Source organism: Archocentrus centrarchus, chromosome 16 (assembly GCF_007364275.1).
Source record: "Archocentrus centrarchus isolate MPI-CPG fArcCen1 chromosome 16, fArcCen1, whole genome shotgun sequence".
Classification (NCBI taxonomy): Eukaryota; Metazoa; Chordata; class Actinopteri; order Cichliformes; family Cichlidae; genus Archocentrus; species Archocentrus centrarchus.
Window position 1 is genome coordinate 21,520,727 of NC_044361.1, and position 25,904 is coordinate 21,546,630.

Genomic DNA, 25,904 nt, shown 5'->3' on the forward strand with positions numbered 1-25,904 from the left:
TGCATAATTCACTCTACTGTGTTTGTAATTTAACTTATTTATTTTGCTTTGTTTTTTAACCTCTTTTCCAGCAACTTATGCAATGCAATTTGTACTTTACCTTCAACACAATATGAAAAGTTAATTGTATTCAATTCACTTCTAATTCATTTATATAGCGCCAAATCACAACAGTCACCTCAAGGTACTTTATATTGTAAGGTAAAGGCCACACAGTAATCACCGGGAAAACCCAATAATCAAAACGATCCCGTGAGCAAGCATTTGGCGACAGTGGGAAGGAAAAATTCCATTTTAACAGGAAGAAACCTCCCAGGCTCAGGGAGGGGCAGTCACCTGCCACAACCAGTTCGAGGTCCTGTATTTAAGAAGAGGGATTTTAAATTCAACTCTGGAATTAACAGGGAGCCAATGAAGAGAGGCCAAGATAGGAGAAATTTGCTCTTTCTTTCTAGTCCCAGTCAGTACTCCAGCTGCATCATTTTGGATCAGCTGAAGGCTTTTCGGGGAGCTTTAAGGACAGCCTGAATATCCTGGTCAAAAATTACTCCAAGATTCAACACAATATAACTGGAGGCCAAAGTAATGCCATCCAGATTAAGTATTTAGTTAGATACCATGTTTCTAACATTTAATTAGGATTTAAAAAGGAGAGTACAATAACCTGAATCTGAAGCAGGAAACTAGAGGTCATGCAAGCTGATGTCTTTAGGACATTTCTGCAGTTTAACTACTTGATGTGTATCATCTGGCTTCATGGATGCATAAAGATGGGTATCATCTGCATAACAATGAAAATGTATGTAATGCTTTCATACAGCCTAAGGGAAGCATGTATAGTGTATATAGAATTGGTCCTAGCACAGAACCCTGTGGAACTCCATAATTAACCTTAGTGTGTGAAGAAGACTCCCCATTTACACGAACAAATTGGAGTCTATTAGATAAATATGTTTCGAACCACTGCAGTGCAGTACCTTTAATACCTAAGGCATGCTCTAATCTCTGTAATAAAATATTAATATCAACAGTATCTCATGCTGCACTGACAAGGTAATAACGGGTAATATGTATCAGAAACAGGAGCAAGTCGGTGAAAGCACACATAAACAAAAGGAGATGTTGAGTTCAGAAAAGAGATTTTACAACATATATGCATAATATAGAAAGAGGACGTAAAGGACAAGTCTGGAGACAAGCATCTTAAAATTTCTCATTTTTATGTATTTATTGCCTAATATTACAGCAGAATGTGGGACTGTTTCATAAAGGAGAACATGTAAGGCTTGGCAGTAAACATTCATCTAGAGTTCATGGACCTCAAAAAGCTTTAAGCTTTTGTAATTCTCTGCTGTGTATCATATTTATCAATGCAACTTATAACACTCTTTATCAGCTTTGCAACTCAAACTACGTATATATGTAATACTGCACAAAACTAGACTTGATTTCACATTTTCCTCCAGTTTTTTTTTTAGACAAAAACAACAACATCCAAACACAAAGTCTTCTTTTGATGCTGTAAGGCAATGGGGTGACCCAGATGCCCCTTCTGACTTTAACCAGGTGCCCTGCTTGGCCTTTAACATGACTTATCTGTGGCACGACCCCTGCTGAGCCCGGCCCTGTACCCTGCCATTTCCTCCCAAACATTACAAGCACTGTATCATTTCCCTGTCACCAAATGACTGGCTAGTTGCTGTGGCGTGCTAATGGGAGGAAGAGAAGGCACATGAAGTGAAACTACAGGAAGACCGGTTCTTTAGCCCCCCTCAACCCATGCAGCACAATACACAGGATCAATCCTCCAGCCTCCATTTGTCTGTCTACAGCCACTTTGGCTGCAGGGAGATATTAAGAGCAACACAGCAGTTATTAGTGTTGAAGAAAATCTTATTTAAGATAAGAGTTTGACACAACCCACCCCCCAACAAAAAACACTGCGATTTAGTTGCAGTAATTTATGCGTCATGCTATTTTATGATTATTTTAGCATAATTTGGCACCTGTCTTGTTTTTTGTCTTCTTTAACACATCTCTTTTGTGTTGATTTAAAATGAGATTTTTCTCAGTGTAGTACATGACCTTAACCTTTGCTCCACCTCATTGTACGTATCTCTCACATACATTAGGCTTCAATCATCTGAATGACTGTATGTATAACACCACCAACATGTGGTCATAACAACTGAACATCCTCTTGGTTTTCAATTAACCTCGATTAAACCACTTTAAAACAATAACCTTTTACGTAAGATTACTGTTTCTTTGGTTTTATTTGGTTCATATTAGGTAGATCAGATGTTCACGGAGACTGGAGGCAGATAAAGGATGGGTAACCTAATGTGTTGCTTTCTCACACAAAGCTATCAGTGTCTTTCAATGGGTTTTTCCAATGGGCTCAGCTGAATGAATTACACTAGTCTGTTAGTATTCTGCCTCTGCCGTACAAAAGGTCAATGTCAAATGCACCTCATTTAAAAGTCAATAGCAACCATGCACATCATCTCCTGGGAATTCTGTCCAGGATCCCTCCAGACAGCATTGTGTATCATTCAGTTAGTAGAGGGCAGCCAGAGAGCTTTTTTAATCTTGACCTTCCAATAAAATATGCTCCCCATCCAGAATTACATGGTCTAAAATGGAGACATAAGCTCCCAACAAATCACACCCAGACTCAAGGGAGATGTTCAACAGTGTAGGACACGGACACAAGAGGTTCAACACCGGCTATCTCTACTTACTTATTTCCTTTACTTTATCTATAACATGCAGTATACACACACTCCAATATCACTACTGACATCTACAAAATTACCTAGAACAAAATAGCAGAGATGCAAGATTAGAAGTGTGTAAAATTATAGCAACACTGTTTAAAAATAGACTTTTCTTACACTACAATTATACTGAATTTCATACAGACAGCAACAAAGCCACTCCAGCTACAATCCACTTGGCAGCTGGCTGTTTGGTTCGTAGGTGGAGGGTCCACACATATGTGGGCCCACGCTGCTTGGTGCGGTACACTGGACACTCAAAAGTGTTTCTGATCTCCTGCTCCTCTGCAGGCACAGCTCTAACATACAGCACAGGCATGGCTGGCGTCAGATCTCTCAAAACTGCCTCAGTGATGATTCCAGCCTGCGTGTCCCAGCGTGCTCCTAGGACATAGGACATGTTACAGTGTGGGTCTGACTGATTAAACTTGGGAGATGATCATTTTGCCAAAAGAATGTCAAAACTCTTTATTACATGAGTCAATGCAGCAGGATGTACTGCATGATTTGCTGGGTTAATTAATTCTGACCTTCCATGAAGAGTCCGTGGATGTAGGCTCCTTCCCGTGGAGGGTGCCCAAAGTCGTCTTTCATTTTCTTTGTTACATCCACAGTCAGAGTCATCTTGTCCAGGGGCCACTGGTTTTTGCGAGCAATGCTCTGCAGCACAGCTGTAAAATATGGCTCTGTATGTTAATATTTCTGGTGCTAATGGCCCAAATATGATAATAGTAACCACTATGTTCACTTAGGCCTCACCAGTAAGAAAGGACTGAGGGTTAAAGAGCCCCGAAAGCCAAACAACTGCAGGTAGAACAAAGTCTTGAGTCCAACTGTCGAGCTCATGACAGCTACACATTAGATCACTCAACCTAAAAAAATAAATAATTCTTAATGAACAAATGGGAAGATTATTAATAGAAGCTTTTACAGTGTGTCTACAAGGGCTTATTTTTGAAGAAAAAAAGGACATAATGGGTAAAAAAAAAATGCTGACTCATAAATTACCACTGTGCCAGTGTTTTAGTGGAGGGATAAGCCAATCTGGCCCACAAATCTGGGACATGCTCCATGAACAATGCAGACTGCAGAGTCTCCATCTTGGAGGAAAAAGTGAGTTCACCCTGTGGACAGATAAATGCTTTTTAATGCTACAGTAATGACAATAAAGCACTGTGCTGGCAGTCACAGTGTTTACACTACCTTCAGACCAAGATCCAGTTCATGAAGGGACTTCTTTATTTCTGCTAACAGAAGATTCATGCGTTCACACTCTTGAAAGCAAACTAAGGCGTAAGGGTTTCGATCTGTTGTCTTTGCCATAATCGCTGTCATGTTATACTCCTCAGGAAGCCTGTCAAGGATGTCTTCAATTATTGACGTGACCTGAGAAATACAATAAACTGGGTTAGTGATATAGACAGGTCCTTGCACTCTCAGCAGCTTGTATTTTTTTCTGCCTGCACACCTTCTCCTCTGTGCTCTGAGCTGTTCCCTCTCCTCTGGAAGAGTTCTGTGGCTGCAGTTCCAACAGAGCCTTTAAGAGGTTGTCTGAGGTGACAGTGAGGCACTCGAGCTCAGCGTTTGGATGGAGACCATACAAAGTGGGGTTCTCAGAGGGGAGATACTCGTCAATATAATGGTGGTAACCAATGTAGTCCAAGAACGGAGGAGCCAGGAACCCAGGGCACAGAAAGAGCTCCGTTTCAAACTATGAATTAAAAATTCAGAATACAAAGATCAAAAATATTTAATAGCATTAAGATAATTTTGTTTTATAATTCAATATCATGGACAAGATACAAGCACAAGTCTTTCTATAGCCACAACAAAACATTATGCTCAAAATTCTGTTTCAGGAGGAAGTGGTAGTAAAACAAATTAATCGCCAGATAAATCATCAAAAAACATACTAAGAATAAAAAAATATATAAAGTAATCCCTTAATAACACCTGTCAAATTTGGTACATTGTATAGGGAAACAGACTGGAATGAAGTGCAGAAACTGTAGTTTAGTTTTTCATCCCAAGGGGGCACCCTTTAACTTGACAACAACACAAAGACATTCAATATGCTTTAGTCATCCAAATCAATGAGCAGGCATTATTAAAATATTTAAACTGTTAAATGAGGTGAAATACATTTCAAAAGTGATACTTTTCTTTAAAACACACACACACAAAGAAGAAAATGTGGACAGATTAGGCAACATCACCACCGCCTTACCATTTTAGGATGCATGAATTCTTGCAGATAAGTTTTACACAGTCTTCTATCCCAGTTATCAGTAATGTGTCCTCCATACATGATCTCTCCAAACAGATAACACAAGTCCTCCCAAGGTACCTGCATGGACTGTAATAGACTTTATTGACTAAAATCAAATTGCAAATATGAGACACGAATGCATCACCCTAAACTCCGAAGAGACTTTTAAGTTCATTAAAATTATTTCAAGGGCCCATTTTTGGCCCCTGTTAAAGAAAAATCTTCCATTTTTCAGATCAAATCAAAGCTTTTTTGAAACTTCAAGCAAACAACCTCCAAGATAGGCTACTTTTTTATAAAGAAAACTGTAGGGGAATATAACAAAATTATGTTTCATATACACACTGATCTAAAGTATGACAGAAGAGTCTTTCCCTCAGCGGGAGATTATGATCCGTGAGGGTGAAGGAGGAAGAAAAGAAGCTGTGATTCATAACAAATTACAAAAGCTGTAGGTTCACAATCATTTGTACCTGTATTGTTTTGCAAATTGCTTCCTTCATCAGCTCTAATTGCAGTGATCACTTATGTAGCGTTGTGAACTGTCACATTGGCTGCATGTAATTACATTTAGGATAACGCTTCATTGCCCTCCTAATGAATTCTCTGTATACGCACATACAGGTTACTGTTTGGTTAACATAATGAAGGACATTCGTTTTTGGAGGGCAGAATACCTAGGAGACATAATTGGTTATGACCAGACTAATAGGAGTTCTAAGAGCAATGCATTAGCAGTTGTGAGGGGAGCAGCACCTTAAGAATGGATTTTTTGTCTTAGCGAAATAAAGCTAAATTATAGGTTGCGTGTTTATGGTTATAAGAGGAGAAAGCTGGATTAAAAAAAGATGGGAATGAACATTTTTCACAAATAACAGTGGAACAAAAGATTTCAAAAAGTAATTGGAGACACTGCGCAGTTATTCAGCATTACTGCCTGGTAGAAATGCCACTGCCGAGTACCATTATCATTATAAATTTACCCAGCTTTGCAAAAACAAATTAAACTTTTTATTACAGTAATCTAAATCTAAATTAAAATAAATAAAATTTAAAATGTCAGTTTGGCTTCAGAAATACTGCAAAACATACTTTTGTGTTGGTCTCTAAGTAGCTGTATAAGACGTTGGCCGAGATGGTTAGGTCCCCTGTGCTGAAGGGGTAGTTGTGGTTCCACCCTTGTGGGCCAAATTTGCGGCGCTCTGTAACACAGGAATGAAAGAAGCAGAGGGTGAAGAGCATCGAGTTGAACTCTTGTTCTCTGGAACACATTTCCAGAGTGTCCTGAAAGCAGAAAGAAAAGAAAATGCAGATTTCAGTGAATATTATAATCAAAACACATTAGAGATCAAATATAAATATAAATATATACTTTTTTATATGTTACCTGACTGAAGTTGCTGAGGGCTGCATGCAAACAGGCATTCATGCCAGTGGGTGGCTCATTGGTGATTTTGATGGCATTCTCCAATATGCCTCTGGGGATTACATGCTGCTCAGGACATGGTGCTGGTTCCCCAGTGATGAAAACCCGATAGCTGGGATGACTGTCCACTGCTGTTGTCTCCAGAAGAGCATCCAAAGTGGGCAGCCAGCGAGCCACCAGGTGTACATTCTGAGCACCAAAATACATTAGATTATGTAACAAGTTCATAAAATGTGTCTAAGTCATGTTTGATCTCATGTAAGGAAGGTTAATTCTATTAAAAAAAAAGTCTCTGTGTTCTGAATTGAAAAGAACACCCTCGCTGATTCACTCGCCTGCAGATTTCTCCTTAAAGGAGCCATTTAGTGAGCTGATCTAGCCAATTATGGTTTTTATTGAACCAAATTTATTTCCCTTGCTCCAGGGGTTAGATGATATCATTAGGTGCTTTATACGCCAGCTGGAAATGCTGCAATCATTGAATGAAAAGGATTCTCTACCTGCAAAATGACCCAGTGTCCACGTTCAGAGGCATGTCTGAGAACTCTCTCAGCTACTTCTTCCTGCCCCTGTCCCAGGGACACATTGTGCAAAGTTCCTTGGTCAATGGAAAATCCCAGCTTCAATCCTGCACAGAAAGAATATTTGGGATATTTAAGCATAAATAATACTACAGGATTTGTAACCAACAATGAATATACATTGTACAGTACCTAGTTTCTCTACATCTCGGAGTGGATCCACTCCAGGTGAGAGGATGAAGAACACGGGGGTTGAGGGACCACAATCCTCAAACAGCTTCTCAAATTCCAACCTGACAGTGTCCACATACTTAGTTCCCATGCTTTCTTCTACAAATTTCCTGCCAGGAAACATTGCCAAAAACTTAGTCATGTCCAGGACTTAGTCATGGCAGTACCAGAAACACAAATGTACTTTGGCAACTTACTCACCTTAGTGAGTAGGTTACCCTATCAGGACGAAGTGCTCTCAGAATAATGAGCTTCTGGAGGGAACTCATATTCTTCCAATCTTGGGGAAGCCTTTCCTTTTCCGGACAGCTGGACTCAACTATCTTCCTCCAACGATTCGGTGAGCTCTCTATGTCTCTGTCAAGTCCACTGAAGCCCTCCATTGTAGAAATTGTCTGCAACAAAGAAACAGACATTGCTACCTCACTGAAAAAAGCACAAAAAATGTGAGCTTTTCGTGTGTTGCACCACATTATCTTAATATTTGCTGTACCTTAATGGCCCCCCAGGCAGATGGAGAGAGGAATGGCACTGGACTAACTTTGCTGACCTCCACTGGGAAGCGCAGCAGGAAGTCCAATTCCTGTGCATCAATCATTCCCTGCTTGAGCTGAATCTGAGGAGAAGGACCAAAAGCAGTGGTGTTATTGATAAAATTTCCACAACTGCTCAAATAAAAATGGGAAAACTCAAGCAAAGGAGCTGGCTAAACTTTTACAGGCTAAATAAGTGCCTCTGAATGTGAAATAGCCACATGAAGGACAGCCTTCAGAGTGGCACAGTTTCTAAGATGAAAACAGTTGGCGCAATGACAGCTAATTGCATTATGCCATCAGAACCAGCCCCCTTGTCAGAACCAACTGTGTGAACAGCAGCCACGGTGCAAGGTGTGAGAGGTAATCAATAGCAGCGTATGGTATTCCTGACTGCTTTTAATTGAAGTTAATGTGGGGGCAGAAAAGTACTTTGATTGATGAGGATGACAGAAGGCCCCACCTCTGAGGCGGTCCTGAGTCCCTCACCTGGAAGGCAGTGTGTGACAAGAAGGTTAACTTGTCTTTCTCAAACAGGCCCTGGCTGATGTGCAGGAATACAGAATAGGTGATGGCCTCGGTGAGTGTGCGCACTCTGCTCCTCACATCCTCATCCCATTCAGCACGCTCCATTGCTTTATTAAACACTGAGTTAAAGGTCTGGAATACAACCAAAAACAGGACACTGTGATAACGTGTATGTGTATATAGCCAACACTTCAAGTTTTCTTGGACTGACTTCTGAAGAAAATAACAATATCTGGTATAAAGGGACATGCTTAAGCTCATTTCTATGTAGAGACTTGTACATGAAAGAGAAATAACAATTACAAAAAGCACAAAGCAGTGTGTGTCCTCTAAGAGCACATCAGGGGTAAAGGTTTCACCTTGAGAGAAAACTGGTACATGAGGTTAATCTTGCTGAGGTCACTGATGATAAAGAAGAGGAGCGACGCTCTCTCAGCTGCTGGGCGGTATAGTTCTCGTGCCTCGTTGATCTTTCTCTCATTCTCGCTGGCCTCCACCACCTGTGAGTTCCAATTGCACAAAATGAGCTATTAGGCTCTCAGTCATGCTCCAAAACCCTCTCATTACACATATTCCTAACTACACATCAGTTACAGCTAATGCAATAAAATGAGGTGCTTGCTGTTTATGACATTCAAAAAAACAACAGAGTGACCAAGAAAAAAACAAAAAAAAAAACAACCCAACAAAAAAAACAACCCTTTTGGTGTGATTACCTTACCTTGCACTGAATGTGAGCGGCCGTAGTCTTGGTATTCTCAAGTTGCTCCACCAAAAAAATATCCCCCAGAAAATTACCGTGGGCCGCAGAGAGACGACTCAGCAGGTCATCTTCGAACCTTCTCAGCTCGATCTTGAAGTGGTTCTGCTGTGTGGTCAGCTGTGTCTTGGAAAATGTACACAGAATAATTCAAAACTGCACATTTTCCTATCAGGTATGAAAAAATATCATGTAAACAAAATGTTTTACATTACTTCCAAAAGCATGTAACTTTCATCTATGGTTTACCTTTAGGGCCTCCAAGTCGGGTCTCTCCCGGGAGACTACCTCCCCCAGCAGCTGCTCCTCCAGGCCCGTGGGAGTCACGGTGAAGTTGATCAGGGTGGTTTGGGCTTGGAGCTCAGGAGGGAAATGTGGATTGGCCAACTTGGTATGAAGAATGAGTTTAAAGGTACTGTTGTACTCACACTCCTTGCCTCCGATCAGAATGTGCCTGGATAACAGGATGAAAAATGTTTTCGCTTCAGTTAGTTTGAAGGACATGTAAGACTCAACAGCTGTGTGGTTATCATCATCAAAGAAGCTGATGATGAACAACAAACTACCTGTTATTGTACCTATTTGTTAGACCTGTTACATGGCAGGAAGTATTAAAAAAAAAATCATGATGATGATGAAGATGGTCTGAACCGCGCTTCTATTTTCGCCCCGCAACTTTAGTTTAGCTCCAAATGTCACTTGCACTGTAGACAAATATTCTTGAGTAAATATGAAAGATTATCACCACACCAGCCAATATTTATCTGTTCCTGCATTTCAATTAAATTAGCAGTGGCTTGACGAACCTGGTGGCTTTTCATTTATCTCTAATTACCCCTTGGATGTCAGGCAAGGCCCCAATTTTTATGGCACAGGTTCCTCATGGCCTGGGTCTGGTTCAACTCTATATCTTCACAAGCCAGAATTAATGTACTATTGATAGAACCATTACTCCACCAAATTAAAGTCCTTGCTGATGGATTGGCTTGTAGTCTTCCGTCAGCCATGAAAGGAATAATTAGTATTCATTACTTCACACTCTACAACATTCCAATTATTAATGAACTTCAGCTGTGGAGACCTACGAGATCCATCATGGCCGCCCCAGCAGGTTGTATTAATCATCGACAGAAACAAGCGTGTGGGTCATCTACAAGGGATAAACTTATAATCAGATTTACTATGATAAATTGTTACGCCTGGACAGACAGGACTTTAAAAGACGCTCAGTGAACATACAGCAGGATATTCAATATTCATGGTCTTCCAAATATCAGAGCAAGAAAGATGTAAACATTTCTGAGTAGGAAATCAAAGCAGGATGTCAATATGTGGTATTTTCTATTTATTCTGCTGCTGCTTGTCCAGTTTATGGAATTTACTGTATTTTTCTTTGGTAACTGAGGTATGCACAGAGCGGCTACTTTATATTTGATGACACTGGCGGTATACACAATTTCACCACAACAATGGTCACATTTGGAAATCGGGTGTGAAATGAGAGAAATTTCCCTTTTTTTTTCAAAAAAGCACTACTTTGAATAAGACTTTATAATAAAAGTCACCAAATTATTGTAGCAAAGCTTTATTTACTATAATACACAGTGTTTTGACAATATCATGACTACATAATTACTGCACAAGAATCACGGCCAAAAGAATTCACAGAGGGGAAAAATATGACCAGTCAGAATCGCTATGACAGTAACTTCATTCGTGACATTTTAGAATAACCATTATTTTAAATCTTAAATTGTTAATTAATTAATCTTTAGTAGTGACTTTACTATCAATTAACAACTAAATTATAATAATAATTGCTAATATTTTTAATATTATAATGATTTTATTTATTTTATTAATGTGTGTATATTATTATGTGTCTGTTAAAAATATATATGAATAGATTTCAGTGAAATATGCAGTACTCGGTTTGTATAACTAAAATGCACCAATCAGGTATAACATTATGACCACCTGCCTAAATCTGTGTTGGTCCTTCTTTTGCTGCCAAAACAGCCCTGATCCATCAAGGCATGGACTCCACTCGACCCCTGAAGGTGTGCTGTGGTATCTGCACCAAGATGTTAGCAACAGATCCTTTAAGTCCTGAAAGCTGTGAGGTGGGGCCTCCATGGATATGACTTATTTGTCCAGCGCATCCCACAGATGCTCGACTGGATTGAGATCTGGGCAATTGGGAGGCCAAGTCAACGCCTCAATCTCATTGTTATGCTCCTAAAACCATTCCTGAACCATTTTTGCTTTGTGGCAGGGAGCATTATCCTGACGAAAGAGGTCACAGCCCTCATGGAATACCGGTTCCATGAAAGTGTTTACATGGCCTGCAACAATGCTTAGGCAGGTGGAACGTGACAAACATCCACATAGATAGTGGGACCCAAAGTTTCCCAGCAGGTTTTCTGGTGCCAGGTGTTCCCCAGGTAAGCAACACACACCCACCCGACCTTCCACGTGATTCATCAGACCGGGTCACCTTCTTCCATTGGTCTGTGATCCAGTTCTGATGCTCACGTGCCTATTGTTGGCACTTTTGGTAGCATGTGCACACTGACTGGTCTACAGCTATGCAATCCCATACACAACAAATTGTAATGCATTGTGCATTCTGACACCTTTCTATCAGAACCAGCATTACATTTTTTGGCAATTTGAACTATAGTAGCTCATCTGCTGGATAAGACCACATGGGCCAGCCATTGCTCCCCACGTGCAGTGAGGAGCTCCCCAGTGAGTTCTGGCTGCCCATGACCACTGTTCCTTCCTTGGACCACTTTTGAAAGATACTGACCACTGCAGACTGGGAACACCCCCAAGAGCTGCAGTTTGGGAGATGCTCTGACCCAGTCATCTTAGCCATCACAACTTGGCTCTTGTCAAACTCACTCAAATCCTTAAACTTGCCCATTTTTTATGTTTCTAACCCAACAACTTTGAGGACAAAATATATCCCACCCACTAACAGATGCCATGATGAAGAGATAATCAGTGTTATTCACTTCATCAGTCAGTGGTCATAATGTTATGCCTGATTGGTGCTGAGCATCATACTACAGTGAATCAATCAGGCCAGATACAAAGTGGTGACACATCTGTTTGTCAATCAACAGCTTGAATTAGCCAAGAGTGCTGGAAAGCAGAGATGGACTGAGGAGCAGTAAGAGCAGACAACAAATCAGTAATTAAATTAAGAATTGAGTCCTAAACAGTTCACTTGTCTCCAGTGTTTCACACACAGTGTAGCAATGCCTAACTGCACGTGCGTATGGGACACAGTCTAATTTAGTGGATTTGTTGTTGGAAGTGTATATATGTTGGTGTGTGAAAGTTGTTGTTGCAGCCCTAAATGGTGCTTACGTCACTTTAGTCAACCATAATGTGTACATGAGCTAAGACTGCAATATAGTACTGTAGTCACTGAAAGGGAAGATAGCCAAGATAGATTCAAAAGTGACGTTAACCATGGCTATACAGGCACTGGATTGCTTAGGATACTATTATATACATGTTCTTGATGTGATATTAATGATTCACTTCCAAATACAGTTATTTTCAATAGCAGTATTATTTGATATCCCTCGTGACCTAATTCTCAAATATGACCCCACTCCTAGTAAAGGTAATCCAGATGTAATGAGTTATTTTGTGAAGTGTAAATTAGTCCATAATGTTATTATGAAGGTACAGGATGCAGACAAATACCAGCAAATCACCTAAAATTACTGAAGCTGACTTGAGTCTTCCATGACAATGGATGACTTCTTAATTAAGTGTGTTAGATGCCAGTTTTTATTTGTAGGAGACAGGAGTCCTTTTCCATAACCAAGACTGCCCTCAATTCAGCTTTTACGCCGAGGCTAAGCATACAAGAACATGAACGCACAAATATACATCTATCACCAGTCTTGAGGGGCCAATCAATATGCTGACCTCAAGGATTCAGAACATGTGCTGCAAATTCATTTATAATCAAAAGAGCAGGCAATAATAATGCATTCAGACATGTCTTGCTGGTGCTTCAAAGCTCAGTGAGATTCAACCATCTGGTGAATGTGTTCCTATTGTCTCACATAACAGATGCATTGGGACAAGTTGTGGGTACATCGACTTATGTATGAGCGGTGACGCAAAAACCACACATTGATTTAAAACATTATTTGACGTACAGCAACACCAATGCTAAGTAGTTTCTGCAAAACAGAGCAGTAGTGGTTTTTAATGATGTATCTTTGCAAGCTGAAAAAAAAAAAAGCTGCTACGTGTATCATTCCTGTTTCAGTACCAACCTTCCTCTTTTTATAGTTTTCCTGCTTAGTAGAGGCTCCAAGACTGGATCTACCTTTTCTGGCAGATTCTCTATCAGGACAGTTTCCCCAGAGACAAGAGCATGTTCAATCACATCTAGACACCTGCATGGAAAGAGAAAACAAGAAAAACAAATGTGGCTGGAAATGCATATTTTTAAGTTTTACTGGCACTCACTGGCGTGCAGCATAAAGTCACACTGTGACTGCAAAACGGAAAATAATCTACCCCTTCTCACCTTTTCTGTCCAAGCTGCACCACCCTCAGCTCTGACCCTAGCTGATTTCTGATCCACTTGATGCCCTGCTGCTGTGGGTCGATGATGAGTGGCCAACGCTCGCTGGTGGTCAGGATGGCAGCGTTCTCAATAGACATCCTATCATTTGGCAAACCCTGGTTATGCCAAGCAGCCGCAGTGGCATCATCTGTAAGCATGAGGACTGGATCCAGGCCGTCTGTCAGGGGTACAGAGACCTGGAACAGAAACGCAGGAATGACATCATTCTGGTTGAAGCACTGCTGGTGGTGCATTCGAGTTCACAGCCTCAACTGCGGATTCTTGAATAGAGAAGGATGTTACTTAAAGTATGTTGCTTACTTTCAGAGACCGAAGGAAAGGAATCCATTCGTTGTTAAAAAGCTCCACGCGATACTGGCTGGTAAAGTAACCCATGTAAGACACAAACGCCGAAGTGAGGAGGACATCACCACACAGCGTTTTCTGTTGCTTTTCAAATTGGACAATTTTCAGGGACCAGCGCTCCTTCTCTGACTGCAAGACAAAAAGACCAGGCTTTAATATCATCTTTATAAATGCACACAAAATAAAGAGAACAGTCCATCTCATGGCCATTTACATCAAGAAGTAAACAATCTGTGCTTCAGAATTATGTTCACACGGGCAGCGTCCCACTGCTCACATTTATCACACAAACTAAGAAGATGTAAGCAGTAAAGCATACAACTGCAATTCCCTTACAATAACTCTGGGTGTTTGGCTGTAGATTCACTCGGCATCAATTTAGCATTCATTTAAACCTTCAATACTGTGACTGTGACAGCCTACAACAATAAATCACGCGTGGCATTTTCTTACAAGGGGCCGTGGATCTAGAATATGTCACATAATAAATTCTCAGACAGTTAAAAATCACTATAATTTTACTCTAATGTATTATGGATTGCCTGTAATATCACTCAGTCTGGGGTGAGACATTGTTAATTTCCAACAGCTGTTGAGGCTTTGAGGTAAGTTAATGATTAAATATAGACGGCCTGATTTATTAGTCTGTACACTATTGCTTCCAGGTCACTGCCATAAAGACAAAACATTTATCTTGATATGCTTAAAAGCCAAGCTGTTCCATGCAAACCACATTTATTTTCTGGAATAAGGAAGTCAAACTTGCAAAATGGCCACTAAAATGACCATATTTTAATTCGTATTAGCATCCATAAAGATAAAGATTTGGTTGCCTAAAAAAAGACATGCAAAGGAATGCAACAGAGATGAATATGATATTAAACTACCGACAGAAATATGCAACGATCGGCATTTATATTCTTCACATATTTACATTCCATAATTTCCCCTTGGAACTTTTTCAAATAATTAATAAAAATTTCAGAATAATTCATTTTTACTCCTCAGACGAGCTCACACATCTACCGCACAGACGCGGGGTACTGTTAGTGTAGAATTTTGCTATTTCTCTTCCTTCCTCAATTTGGAAACTGCTCAGCCAGCCAGTTGCCCAGTTCAGCCATGCGTTTTCAGTGGTCCAGCCCTCTCTACCTGTCTCACAAGTCCCCAGTATGCTGCTGGGCTGGGCTGTAAAATCTCACTTTGCCTGATCTGCTCACACAACTGTCAGGCTACCGTGCCAGGACATAACAACTTCTAGTCCAGATTACTGATGCAATTCTATTACCAGCACCTCTCCATGCATATCTCCAGCAAATTGACAGTTAACTGTATGCCAGGTCAGCCCCAATGACACGACCAAACTCCTCTATCTCCCCTTGTTTACCATTAAGCCCCTGACTAGTCGGTTGGCCAGCTCTATGGTCTGGGTGGTACGCGTCACCTCCTCCTGACAACTGATTTTCTCAGCTGTAGCCATTTCATACTGAGCTGTTATGCTCTGGAGGCTGGCATCAAGATCCTATAGAAACAAAACAAAGGAAGCCATGCAAATGAAACACCATAAAGAAAATGCAGCTTTTAGACTGAGTGGTTTAGTTAAGTATATCATTGCACTCACTCCCAACTTCTTTTGAACTGCCAGCAGTTTAGCTGTTGCTGTTTCTAGTTCTGCATTAGCTTGTGCTAACGCATGCCTTTTGGGAATCACCTGACAATAGATCTGCAAAAAATAAATAAAAAAACAAATACAGCATGTCTGAAAAAACATTTTTTTAAAGAAGAATAAAGTTTCTTGCAGAAAACAGAAGTGTATGGTGTAAAGTGCATTTGAAAGCAATGCCTGACCTCGTAGTATCTCACAATATTAATAGTCCAGGCACAAAGACCAGCTGCAGCTGTAGATTTGGTCCAAACTAGATCAGGGTGAAAATCTGGGTTTCTCAGATATTCTTGTTTCACCACAGTCAGACAGGACTCAGGGATGTGCTCCTTGTCATAGGACATCAGGGCCTGCAGGAAATCATCCACCTGACAGACAAAAAAAACCAAAACAAATGAGAAACACACACAATGAATCAATGCTTTGTTTACAAAAGAGAAAGTCCCACAAAACAAGGTGTATAGTTGAGTCCTTTCATTATTAAATCTCAGAATTATTTAGGTCCTGTGGTGTGAAATTTTGAAAGCAATGCTGTGCTGTTTTTTTCTAATGATACTGGAATACAGCATCTACTACAAAGAATCAAATGCTCTTAAAGCCTAACACACTGTTTTACAACCATTTGCATTAACAGAAGCAAGAAGCAGAGGAGGGAGGTTTACACACTTGCTCCACCAGCGAGTGAGCATATTCATAGAGCCATCCAGCTGTAATGTGAGCATTGGAGAGGTGTTGGGCAGGGCCAGGGTCAAGGCCCACTCACAAATTAGATTGACATTAATCAGGCAGATGCAATTGACATGATGATGGCTTAACCTTGCCCATGAAGGCCCGTGCTGCTTTCCAGCTCCGATCCTTAGGCACTCGACCGCGGGGGGCTAGCAGGACCATCACAGCTGCTGCTACGTTTATTACTGCTGCTGGCGGGTTTGGAAAGGCCTTCAGCTCAGTAAGATTCACCTGAAAGAGTATTATATAACATTATATATTTAGAAAGGCTGTAGATTTTATGGAACTCTGTCTAGTCTGATAAAATCAAGTACCTTGTTGAGGGTGTTCAGTGCTGCGGTGGCAGCTGCCAGTAAAGGCTCTGCCTTGCTTAGGTCATTTTCACACTCCTTCTGTTTGACAGCAATTTCTGCCTGGATCACAGCAACCTGCACAAAAACAACCATAACAAACTGGATTACAATTTGTATGTGGTTAATGTATGTAGTTAACGGTGTGGCATATAGAGTGCGATGCCAAAAAACTGTATTATCCAGTATGTGATTGGGTGTGTCACCTTTTGTGCCTCCACATCTGCAGCCTCTCTCCTGTTGCTAACCCTCTCAGTTTGCAGTCCGATCTTAGTAATCAGAGCTTCGATATTCTCGTTTTTAAGGGTCAGCTCAGCTTCTTGGGAGGCAAGTTTGGCTTTTAGATCTTCAACCTGGAAAACAAACAAACAAAAAATCATACTTACACATACTTCAACGTGTGATATACTTTATGTCACAAAAATTGATTACTAATACCTCATTTTTTTGTTTTAACTTAACTTAACTTCTATCCTAAATATTAGTTGCCTACAGCATAGAATAAAGATCTACCTGAGCAGCGGTGGTTTGAAGCTTCTGAAGGCCGCTGTCGAGTCGGTTCATCTTGTGTTGAAGCTGAGCCCGGCTTTTCTCCAGAAGGTTTCTGTACAGGGTGATTTGCTGGAGAAAGCTCTTGGGGGTGGTGTAATTGTACCTCTTCTCATTGCGCTGGTATTTTTCACTTGCATGGTTGACACTGGTGTGAACATAGGCCATGAAAAGACTGATGGATTCCTGGACGGCAGGCTGTAAAAATAAGCAGACAAGGGGGGAGAGGGGCGAACAGGGCGAGCTGGATTGAGTAGAGTTTAACATCCCAAGCCTGATGGGAACTGAAATATTATCTTCATAAATTTTGAATTCATCTACAAGTTTTGCCATCTTACTTGGCTGGCCCTGACTTACTCAATCTGAAATTTAGGTGCAGCTAGCAGAAATGATTATGCTTTGAAACCTCTGTGAAAATAATGTGTTTAGACCACTGACGTGCAAGCTTGTAAAACATGCACACTGCTTACATTATATCTGGTGGCCTCCAACTTTATAAACACTGTCTACGGTGGCTGTAATACTACATCCCAGCTAGGTATTCATCATACGGCACACAATGACACACAGCCTCTATTAATCATACAGTTAGTGATCAATTAAAGCAAAAACAAATGATCAGAGAATACAAGGATCAAACCTGACCATAACTCACAAAAAGCCATTGTTAATGATCATAGAGCCACAGGGAAAAAATCATTATTAATTAAGATCTGACATAATGTGCTTGACAAAGCGTGCTGTGCTCCGTTGAGATGCGAGAGAAACTCTCTGATTGGCCTTGTGTAACAACTATTAGCAGGTTGCGCATTTCTAACTTTAAATGAATGATCATTTCATTTCTTGCAGTCCTGCCTCTTTAAGAAGATAAACAATCATTAACAGCGGTTTAATAAATTACTTTACATATGCTGTTTCACTTATTGTTTTCAATTTCTTCTCTGAACATACAAAAATGCATTTTTCATGTTATTAGATTATACTGTTTAAGTTCTCCTATATACATTTCTGTTACGGGAACTTAATTACACCCTCAACGGTTGTATACTAATCTACTACAGCTGCAACCATTACTAAACTCCACCTCAAGTTAAATCATCATCATCATCATCACACTACTTCTACTGTAAGTGCAACAGCTACTATTACAACAAAACATGCCTGCACATGAGCATGCACAGAGTACAAACAGAGTGGAAAGTAATAGTCTGGCACATGTTCACATATGTGATGACACTTCCTGGTTGTGACAGCTGTGCCACCTTAGAGGGTCGTTATGTGCTTAATCACTCTTCTCTCATTAACATAAATGAGTCTGGGCTGTGATCGTTCCACTGCTATGATGGAAAACAATGATATGCCTGCACTCACTGAGAGTCTCCAGGCATGTGTTCGGCAATTTGTCAGAACCTCAGCAGAGAACTAATGATGAAGGATCCACGGAAAAGTTAATCCAGCTGCACAGCAATAATTAGAAGGTGTTCATTAAAGCCCAACTGTGTCCTAAATATCAGGGTACATGACAGACCTGGACAAGATACAGTACCACCTATATATGCATCTGACAGATGATACTGTTTTCTTGTTTTGTTTTTTCTGTAATATGACATACAGTTTTGTACATGTACAGCGGGGAATATGACTGTTAAATTATAAGAGATTATGAGATAATATTCTTGGGGTCAAAAGCCTGACCTCAATGCCTTCAATCTCTTGGATGAACCTGTAGCTGACCGACTGCAGAGCTTCAGGGGTCCAAGGATGAAACCAGTCGATGATTGTGCAATTGATGAGGGCCGGAAAGTGACGAGCCCTGACCTGCAGGGCACTGCCCACAGGAGACAAGCACAGTACTACCTACAAAAAGAAACCAAGAAGACAAAGAGTCATCCAAAAGTACATGCACTAAAAGATCTGTAGAAACATGCCTCATCAAATGGTACACATAGGAAAATCAACACAGGTCACAGATATCAAAATGATGCATCTCCAAAAGGAAAGTCGTAATTGGCAGCAGTCTGGGACCCCACTCTCATCACCTTGGCATGCAGACAGGAGCTACATTCCCAGTTGGCTGCAGCAGACGGTGACACTACCAGAGGCCCTGGCACAAAAAGACTAGCTGGATGGCATACATATCTACTGACTGAGAAAAGAATTTCCTTCCTTTTAACACACGTGTTTGTCTGGCTTGGTTAATTCAGCTTGTTAAACATATTTAGTAATATTAAACAGCAGCTGTGCTTCTAATTTCCCTAGCTCAAATATTCTAGTGTACGTGTAAGAATGTAAGAATCCTTATTTACCCTCTGTTAGGGAGGTTATGTGATTTGTTCACTTTGTCTGTTTCTTTGTGTCGTGGCAGGATTTCTCAAATAGCTATGACTGAATTTGCATGGTAAATTTACCAGTGGTGGGACTTGGTCCAGCCTGGAAGTGATTAATTTTTGGAGTCAACTGTGATACAGATCAGGATCCAGGAATTATTTGGAAGGATTCTTCCCCACAGCAAGACACGGCACAACACGAAACATTTCATGTCTTATTTTTACAAGTACTTAGCAAAGTGAAACAAGAAAAATCTCATGAAAACATTCCAGTATTCCAGATATTCTTCTAGATCCAGGGTTTCAATTCCTGCAGTGGAGAAGGAACTTTCAGCCTTAGTGAAAGTAGGAGCAGCATTGAGCTCACCTACATTTGAATTTGTGTTGCTCAGATAACAGTGCTTACATGTTCCCAAGCAAATAACACTAGAAAGATGTTGACTTTGTCCAGAGCTAATAATCTCACTTTTTAATGCCAGCCTTGAGTGCATAATCATCAATATTTTAAAGAATCATAGGTAGTTGTTATAGATGACAGATTACCAATAAGACATTAGCAGAACAAAAAAGAAAACAATTAGGTGAAAGAAAGTATCTCCACAATAGCTCCACAGCTATAAAGTTAAAAGCATTAGTGGATAAAAAAACATAGCAGAAGGAATCTGAAAGATGAGACCGTGAGCTGGAGTTGCACTCGGTCTGTGAAGAATTTCCAGCAGTTTTCCCGGTTGTCCAAAAGTCCAAGGCCTCGTACGTCAGCTCTCACACCGGATACAATACTTTCAATCTCCTCCTCACTGAAAACCTCAGGAACATCTCCTGTAGGGCAAAACACAGTCATAATTCTAGACTAACAAGCTGTAATGATGGATAGTAACACTTCACACACATCGCTGCAATTTCAGAATAATCTTAGAGACAGAATGCATTTGATAACAATTAGTGATTCACAAGCATAAATGAAATGCTGCTCCTATGATGAGAACAGGTATCTGAGCAGATAAGTGAAACAACACCGCATAATTGATATGGAGTTTGGGTCTGACCTGATGCCAGGAAGTCATTAATAATGACCAGGAAACGGTCATCGGGTATTTGTGCATCAGTCAGGAGCAAAGCCACACGCTGGTTCTGCGCTCCAGCCTTCAGGAACAAACCTGCCAGATCCATCTATACAAAACCCACACAGGCTGGACACTTATAATATTCACATAGAGTGCAATGAAGATCAAATTGTTCAATAATCAATTGGATAAATAAAGTTTCATGATTAACACATTGATTTTTTAAAGAGGCTTTTAAATGATAAATTGATAGACTTGCTTCATCAATAAGATATTAAAATATTGCCCCGCGGCTTTTAATAGTATCTGACAATCATTTTATGCATCACTAGAGATCCTGAACAAAACTGAATTACATCAATATACCACATGCAGCCAGAAGGAAAAATCATGCGGGGATTCTTTTAAGAAACCTTGATTTAAATAACTACTTCCTCTACATTTTCATAAACCCATAATTTATGAAGTTATACAGCAGTTCATGTCACCAACATCAATATTTACCTTGAAGTCCTGGACTGTGTAATCCTTACTCGGAATGATTTGAAAGACTTCCACAGAGGATATGTAGGCAGCCAGATGAGTCAGGCTCTGCTTCCCACTGCCCCCGACCCCGACGAGTAAGCCATGACCTCTTGGGGCTTCCAAGATACGACTGATGCGACAGCTGGCAAAACACAATCTCTCTGTTAAAACTCTAAAGATGGACCATTTATTTATATCATATTATTTTTCCAGTATGACATAGTTTGATTATAATATACATACTGTTTTATTTTCTGTATATTTTTAGATTATAATAGATTATTATATTTCTATTTTAGAAAGTTCGACTTTCTATTGCATGGCACTGAACAGGAGTGGCCCTCCAATCTCATTGTACATCCTGTATAACAACAATAAAGGCATTCTATTCTATTCTATTCTAACTATAATATTAACATGGAAACCAGCTGCACTTACACATGTTGCATGGCATCTTCAAACAGCACTAGGTTCATGGCTGGATGAACCTCATTGTAGCTTTCCAGGGCATCTGTGAGGATGGTACTGAGTGCAGACCAGTCTGTGACAGGAGCATAGGAGGGTTCCTCACCCATCTGGGCAAAGTGGCAAAAAAGGAGGGGCTGCTTTTTCACCTTTATGTCATCCAATTCCTAGAAGAAAACAGGCATAATAATATATCTTCTGGTCAAAGTTGAGGAGGAGCAGTTTATTCTATTTATCAAAATCTGCATTGCACCTCAAAGCATTCTTGCACAGTCTCCAACTGGAGCTTCTGAAAAAGCTGCAGGTCCTTTCGATCTACGAGTCTGTCTGAGTACACTCTGCAGGACTCGTGGAGCCACAGCAGTGCCAGGTCAGTGCTGTCTTTCACATTCTCAGGCCCACAGAACAGGATGCCCTTAATTTCACAGATAATCATATTAATATTTTACATTTAATGCATAAGTCGAATTGTATAAAAGTGTTTGCTATGGGCACTACCTGAAAGACATTAGCTAGGTCCCGAAGATTAAATGTGTAGTGAAACTTGATGGCCGTGGGCAGAAAGTTATGAACCATCTTGTGGTGAAGAGTTATGGCTGCTTGGACGACAGCTGCAGCGCTCTTCAGAACAAGTGGGCTGAAGAGCTGCTGCTTCAGATGACTACACAGGATCTGACTGAAGATTGACTTCTGAGCATCACATGAAGGGAAGTTCACTGCAAACACTGAGAAATGTCTCTGTAGAGAGCAAAGACACACAAATTTCAGAATATGTGTAGTATATATATATATATATATATATGTGTGTGTGTGTGTGTGTGTGTGTGTGTGTGTGTGTGTGTGTGTGTGTATAGATAACATTCTTGCTTAGGACTGACCTCTATTAAACCACAAACACTGTGACAAATGTATAAATGTAGACGTAGCAGGCGTTTTTGACACATTTTTACACACTATGGAGGATCTGTGCATTTCTACACACACTTTAATTTATATGTATTTAAAGACAAACTATAATTCAAACTTTTACTAGCAATAATGTGTAAAAAAAAAAATTACAAAAATTATGTTTATATGCTTCTTTTAAGACAAATTCAGAAACTAATATTAAGATTAATTCTACCTAATAACATACCTGTAATCTGGGGTTGATAACGAAGCTCCCAGCAGTTGGATTCATACAGGCAAAATACTGGGTATTATGTATTTCTTTTAAGGTCAGTTTTTGTCTACCATACCTATAGAGAGAAGGAAATTGAAGAAGATTTCAAAGAATAACCAAAACAAACAGTCATGAGACTCAAAAACACAACTGAAAAACTGTTACTAAGCGTTCATATTGATTGCAATTTATAAGTGTATGTTTTTTTAATCCAGCCCTGCCCTTGTCTATGCTGTTAATTCCAAGTGCTACTACATGTCTCACTCATTTGGACCTGATTAAAATGACTTGTTTTGACTTGACAGTCTTCCTACCAATGTCCATAGTCCAGATGCTGGCGCATAAGTGTGTGAGGCTGCACTGTGCCATAATTGTCCACAGCTGGCATGTTCATGTCATCTATAAAGTAGATCAGCCTTCTGTTGCCTACAGGGGAGTAGCATCTGCCTGCTCTTTTCTCTAACGATCGCTCTAAGATCGCTGCAAGAGACATGAACAAATGAAAAGCAATAAAAACTTTATTTGAACCACATTCAACTAACACACACAAAGAAAATAATAGAATAAATCAAATCATCTTTGGAAATGTGAACTTGTCTTATGACTACAGTAATGATGAAATAATAAATGAGAGTAAAGTTTTCTCCCATTCTAACATTTTTGAAACTAATGATTGCCAGTAGATGGTGCTGCAGTTTGCTTGATGTGCTCCTCTGCCCCACATAACAATCAAAAACACCGCTCACCCTGCAACATGAGGGAGGTAGTGTAGTAGTTCAAAGGTACTTTTGTGGTCATGTAACTTTCTGGCAGACAGTCTAACTTGTTCCTGACAAGAGCAGTTTTTCCCACTCCAGCGTTCCCCACAAGCATCACTGGCTGTCTCCGCTCAAGCAACAAGTCCACGAAGTAGCGAAGACGCACAGTCTCTGCTGTGTGTACAAGAACAGCCTGCAATCATAGAAACAGCAGGAAGACACAGAACAGAAACATACATGCTTATTATGGCTTTCTTTGAGTGTGATTTATTGACAGACATGTGTTCAGTGAATTGTGTGTGATTTATAATTTCTTGTATTTCCCCAGAACGCCACAACTATTCTGTCATAATAGCATCATTTGCTCAGAACAAAACCCCACTAATTATGGCTCAGCAAGAGCCGTTGGAGCATTCACAGCTGTACACAGGAGCATAAAGAAAGACAAAAGAGCGTGGGTGATAGCTCAAGCCTTGTTGCTCATGCCTTCACCCCCACACAGTCTGGTATAGGGAGAACTGGATGGTAATCAGACACAGTGGCAAGCCTATCATCCATTCTAGCACCCCTGCCATAACCTCAGGATGTGACTTTACCCTCTCTTATTATGTTCACTGAGGCATACATGCATTTTTAATACGACTGCATTGTTCATTTTTGGTTATTTTTCTGTAAGGCGGCTGCTTCTTTTGATTGTAAAGGTAACTATTTGCAAAACCACTTTGAAAAGTTTCCTTCTTGAAGGATCTACTCTCCCTGCACTACAGTAGCTTGTATGCCCTTACCTGTAATGGTGTACAGATGTCCATTTCAAAGGGTGGCACGGTGTCACTCCAGGGCAGAAACCGTCTGGTTTGATGGTCAAGGTAGTAGTCAAATACTGTCCCTTGTGCTGGCAGTTTCACCGTCTTCATTTCTTTGGTCCACCACTGGCTGAACTCCACTCGATAATCACAGAGCTGGACAAGTTGCGAAATATACAATATTATGGTTCAATTTCATGTCACTGGGACAGCCATCCATCATCAGTGAAAATTAGTTAAACTTGTTCTTGTGTACCCTGTATTTTTAATTTGAAAAGATGATAAAAGTACTAGAAAAAGCAAAAGAAAATCTTATAACTAAGTAAACTATTGCAATGAGCATTAAAAATAACACTGTCTAACTGTGCTTGGTGTTCAGTTGTATATTTTTTCTGTGAAAATTTTTGAATTTTCACAGAATACCAAGAAATACCAAGAAATAAAGCATATGCTGGATTAGTTTTGTTATGAAAGACTTCTGCAGAGCATGTTATTGTCATGTCAAAGCTCATGCAGCCAGAATATCTTTACAGTTACTAGAATGTCTATAACATGACACAAATGTCTTGATATATCAATACCTGATCTTGATACAGGGCCCCGCCGAAAGCCCAGATGCAGGCAAAGGTGAAATAGGTTTCATAGATCTCACGAGGGGATTCACAAGGAATATTTTCTGGTGTTAGAAGGCAGTCGAGCAAAGTGCAGAGTGTCTGAATGAAAAGAAATGTATTATTATATTGCAATTTTCTGGCAGTAGAGGTATGCAAGAGAAGAAATAAATGCAATGTGCATGCTTCTGTGTTATACACACCTGCACCATAGAGATCTCTGGAATGGGAGTGATCGTCTTGTAAGTGTTTTTCATCTGTTCCAGACAGCGTTGAACGTATTTCTCAAACAGTATAGTGAGGTGGGCCCTTTCAGTCTGCCGTTCTCTTTGGTCAATCCAGCTGGCAACATACCTGAGCAGCAACACAAAATGCAGAAGATTACACAAAAAGGGCATACCACCAAAAAGCTATCTGACATTATGTGATTAATTTAGATTCTGTATAACTCACGGGTTCCAGCCCAGGTCCTGTTGGTTAACATAGAGGATGCCTGCTCTGGACACAGTGGCAGGAGTTGCCATTCTTAGGTGACTGATTTCAAACACCAGTCTCATAGATGAGGTAAGTGCCACACGTTCATTACTGGCTAGAGTCAGGACCTGAGAGAGATTATGAAACATTAACTGCACAAATACCACAACATCTGAATGGCCAATACGATGGACAAGACTCGACCCAAACGATAAGAAAACACCCCCATATCTCATCAGGTTTGACAGACTTGCTTTAGAATATTTTGCAGGCACAAGATCACTGTGATATGATTCATTACTCTGGAAAAGAACCTCCAAGTACTCACACTCCAGGAGGTGATTGCTGAAAGAGGGGGAGAGAAACATCTTTTTCTATCTATACCACCTTGGTTGCTATGTGTCGTA

The 25,904-nt window shown here is 40.3% G+C and overlaps 1 protein-coding gene across 1 annotated transcript in view; it reads right to left on the reverse strand.

Moving 5' to 3' along the window:
- Positions 1-1,095: 1,095 nt before the first annotated feature.
- Positions 1,096-25,904, reverse strand: part of LOC115794277 (dynein heavy chain 11, axonemal) — a 41,952-nt gene continuing 17,143 nt past the window's right edge. The window contains exons 42-82 of the mRNA XM_030749684.1: positions 25,477-25,625; positions 25,227-25,377; positions 24,994-25,125; positions 24,395-24,568; positions 23,598-23,802; positions 23,166-23,331; positions 22,825-22,927; positions 22,188-22,427; positions 21,943-22,104; positions 21,663-21,856; positions 21,204-21,366; positions 20,682-20,805; positions 20,312-20,454; positions 19,004-19,165; positions 17,273-17,506; positions 16,966-17,112; positions 16,724-16,837; positions 16,497-16,640; positions 15,866-16,048; positions 15,639-15,740; positions 15,405-15,539; positions 13,973-14,146; positions 13,613-13,848; positions 13,356-13,478; positions 9,298-9,502; positions 9,010-9,174; positions 8,648-8,788; positions 8,250-8,420; positions 7,721-7,843; positions 7,429-7,622; positions 7,189-7,337; positions 6,976-7,103; positions 6,437-6,664; positions 6,142-6,333; positions 5,008-5,136; positions 4,249-4,491; positions 3,984-4,166; positions 3,789-3,904; positions 3,540-3,652; positions 3,311-3,451; positions 1,096-3,164 (exon numbers count right to left, since the gene is read on the reverse strand). Of these exons, the coding sequence (XP_030605544.1) occupies positions 2,917-3,164; positions 3,311-3,451; positions 3,540-3,652; positions 3,789-3,904; positions 3,984-4,166; positions 4,249-4,491; positions 5,008-5,136; positions 6,142-6,333; positions 6,437-6,664; positions 6,976-7,103; positions 7,189-7,337; positions 7,429-7,622; positions 7,721-7,843; positions 8,250-8,420; positions 8,648-8,788; positions 9,010-9,174; positions 9,298-9,502; positions 13,356-13,478; positions 13,613-13,848; positions 13,973-14,146; positions 15,405-15,539; positions 15,639-15,740; positions 15,866-16,048; positions 16,497-16,640; positions 16,724-16,837; positions 16,966-17,112; positions 17,273-17,506; positions 19,004-19,165; positions 20,312-20,454; positions 20,682-20,805; positions 21,204-21,366; positions 21,663-21,856; positions 21,943-22,104; positions 22,188-22,427; positions 22,825-22,927; positions 23,166-23,331; positions 23,598-23,802; positions 24,395-24,568; positions 24,994-25,125; positions 25,227-25,377; positions 25,477-25,625 (6,729 nt within the window). The 3' untranslated portion in view covers positions 1,096-2,916. The remainder of the gene's footprint in view (positions 3,165-3,310; positions 3,452-3,539; positions 3,653-3,788; positions 3,905-3,983; positions 4,167-4,248; positions 4,492-5,007; positions 5,137-6,141; positions 6,334-6,436; positions 6,665-6,975; positions 7,104-7,188; positions 7,338-7,428; positions 7,623-7,720; positions 7,844-8,249; positions 8,421-8,647; positions 8,789-9,009; positions 9,175-9,297; positions 9,503-13,355; positions 13,479-13,612; positions 13,849-13,972; positions 14,147-15,404; positions 15,540-15,638; positions 15,741-15,865; positions 16,049-16,496; positions 16,641-16,723; positions 16,838-16,965; positions 17,113-17,272; positions 17,507-19,003; positions 19,166-20,311; positions 20,455-20,681; positions 20,806-21,203; positions 21,367-21,662; positions 21,857-21,942; positions 22,105-22,187; positions 22,428-22,824; positions 22,928-23,165; positions 23,332-23,597; positions 23,803-24,394; positions 24,569-24,993; positions 25,126-25,226; positions 25,378-25,476; positions 25,626-25,904) is intronic.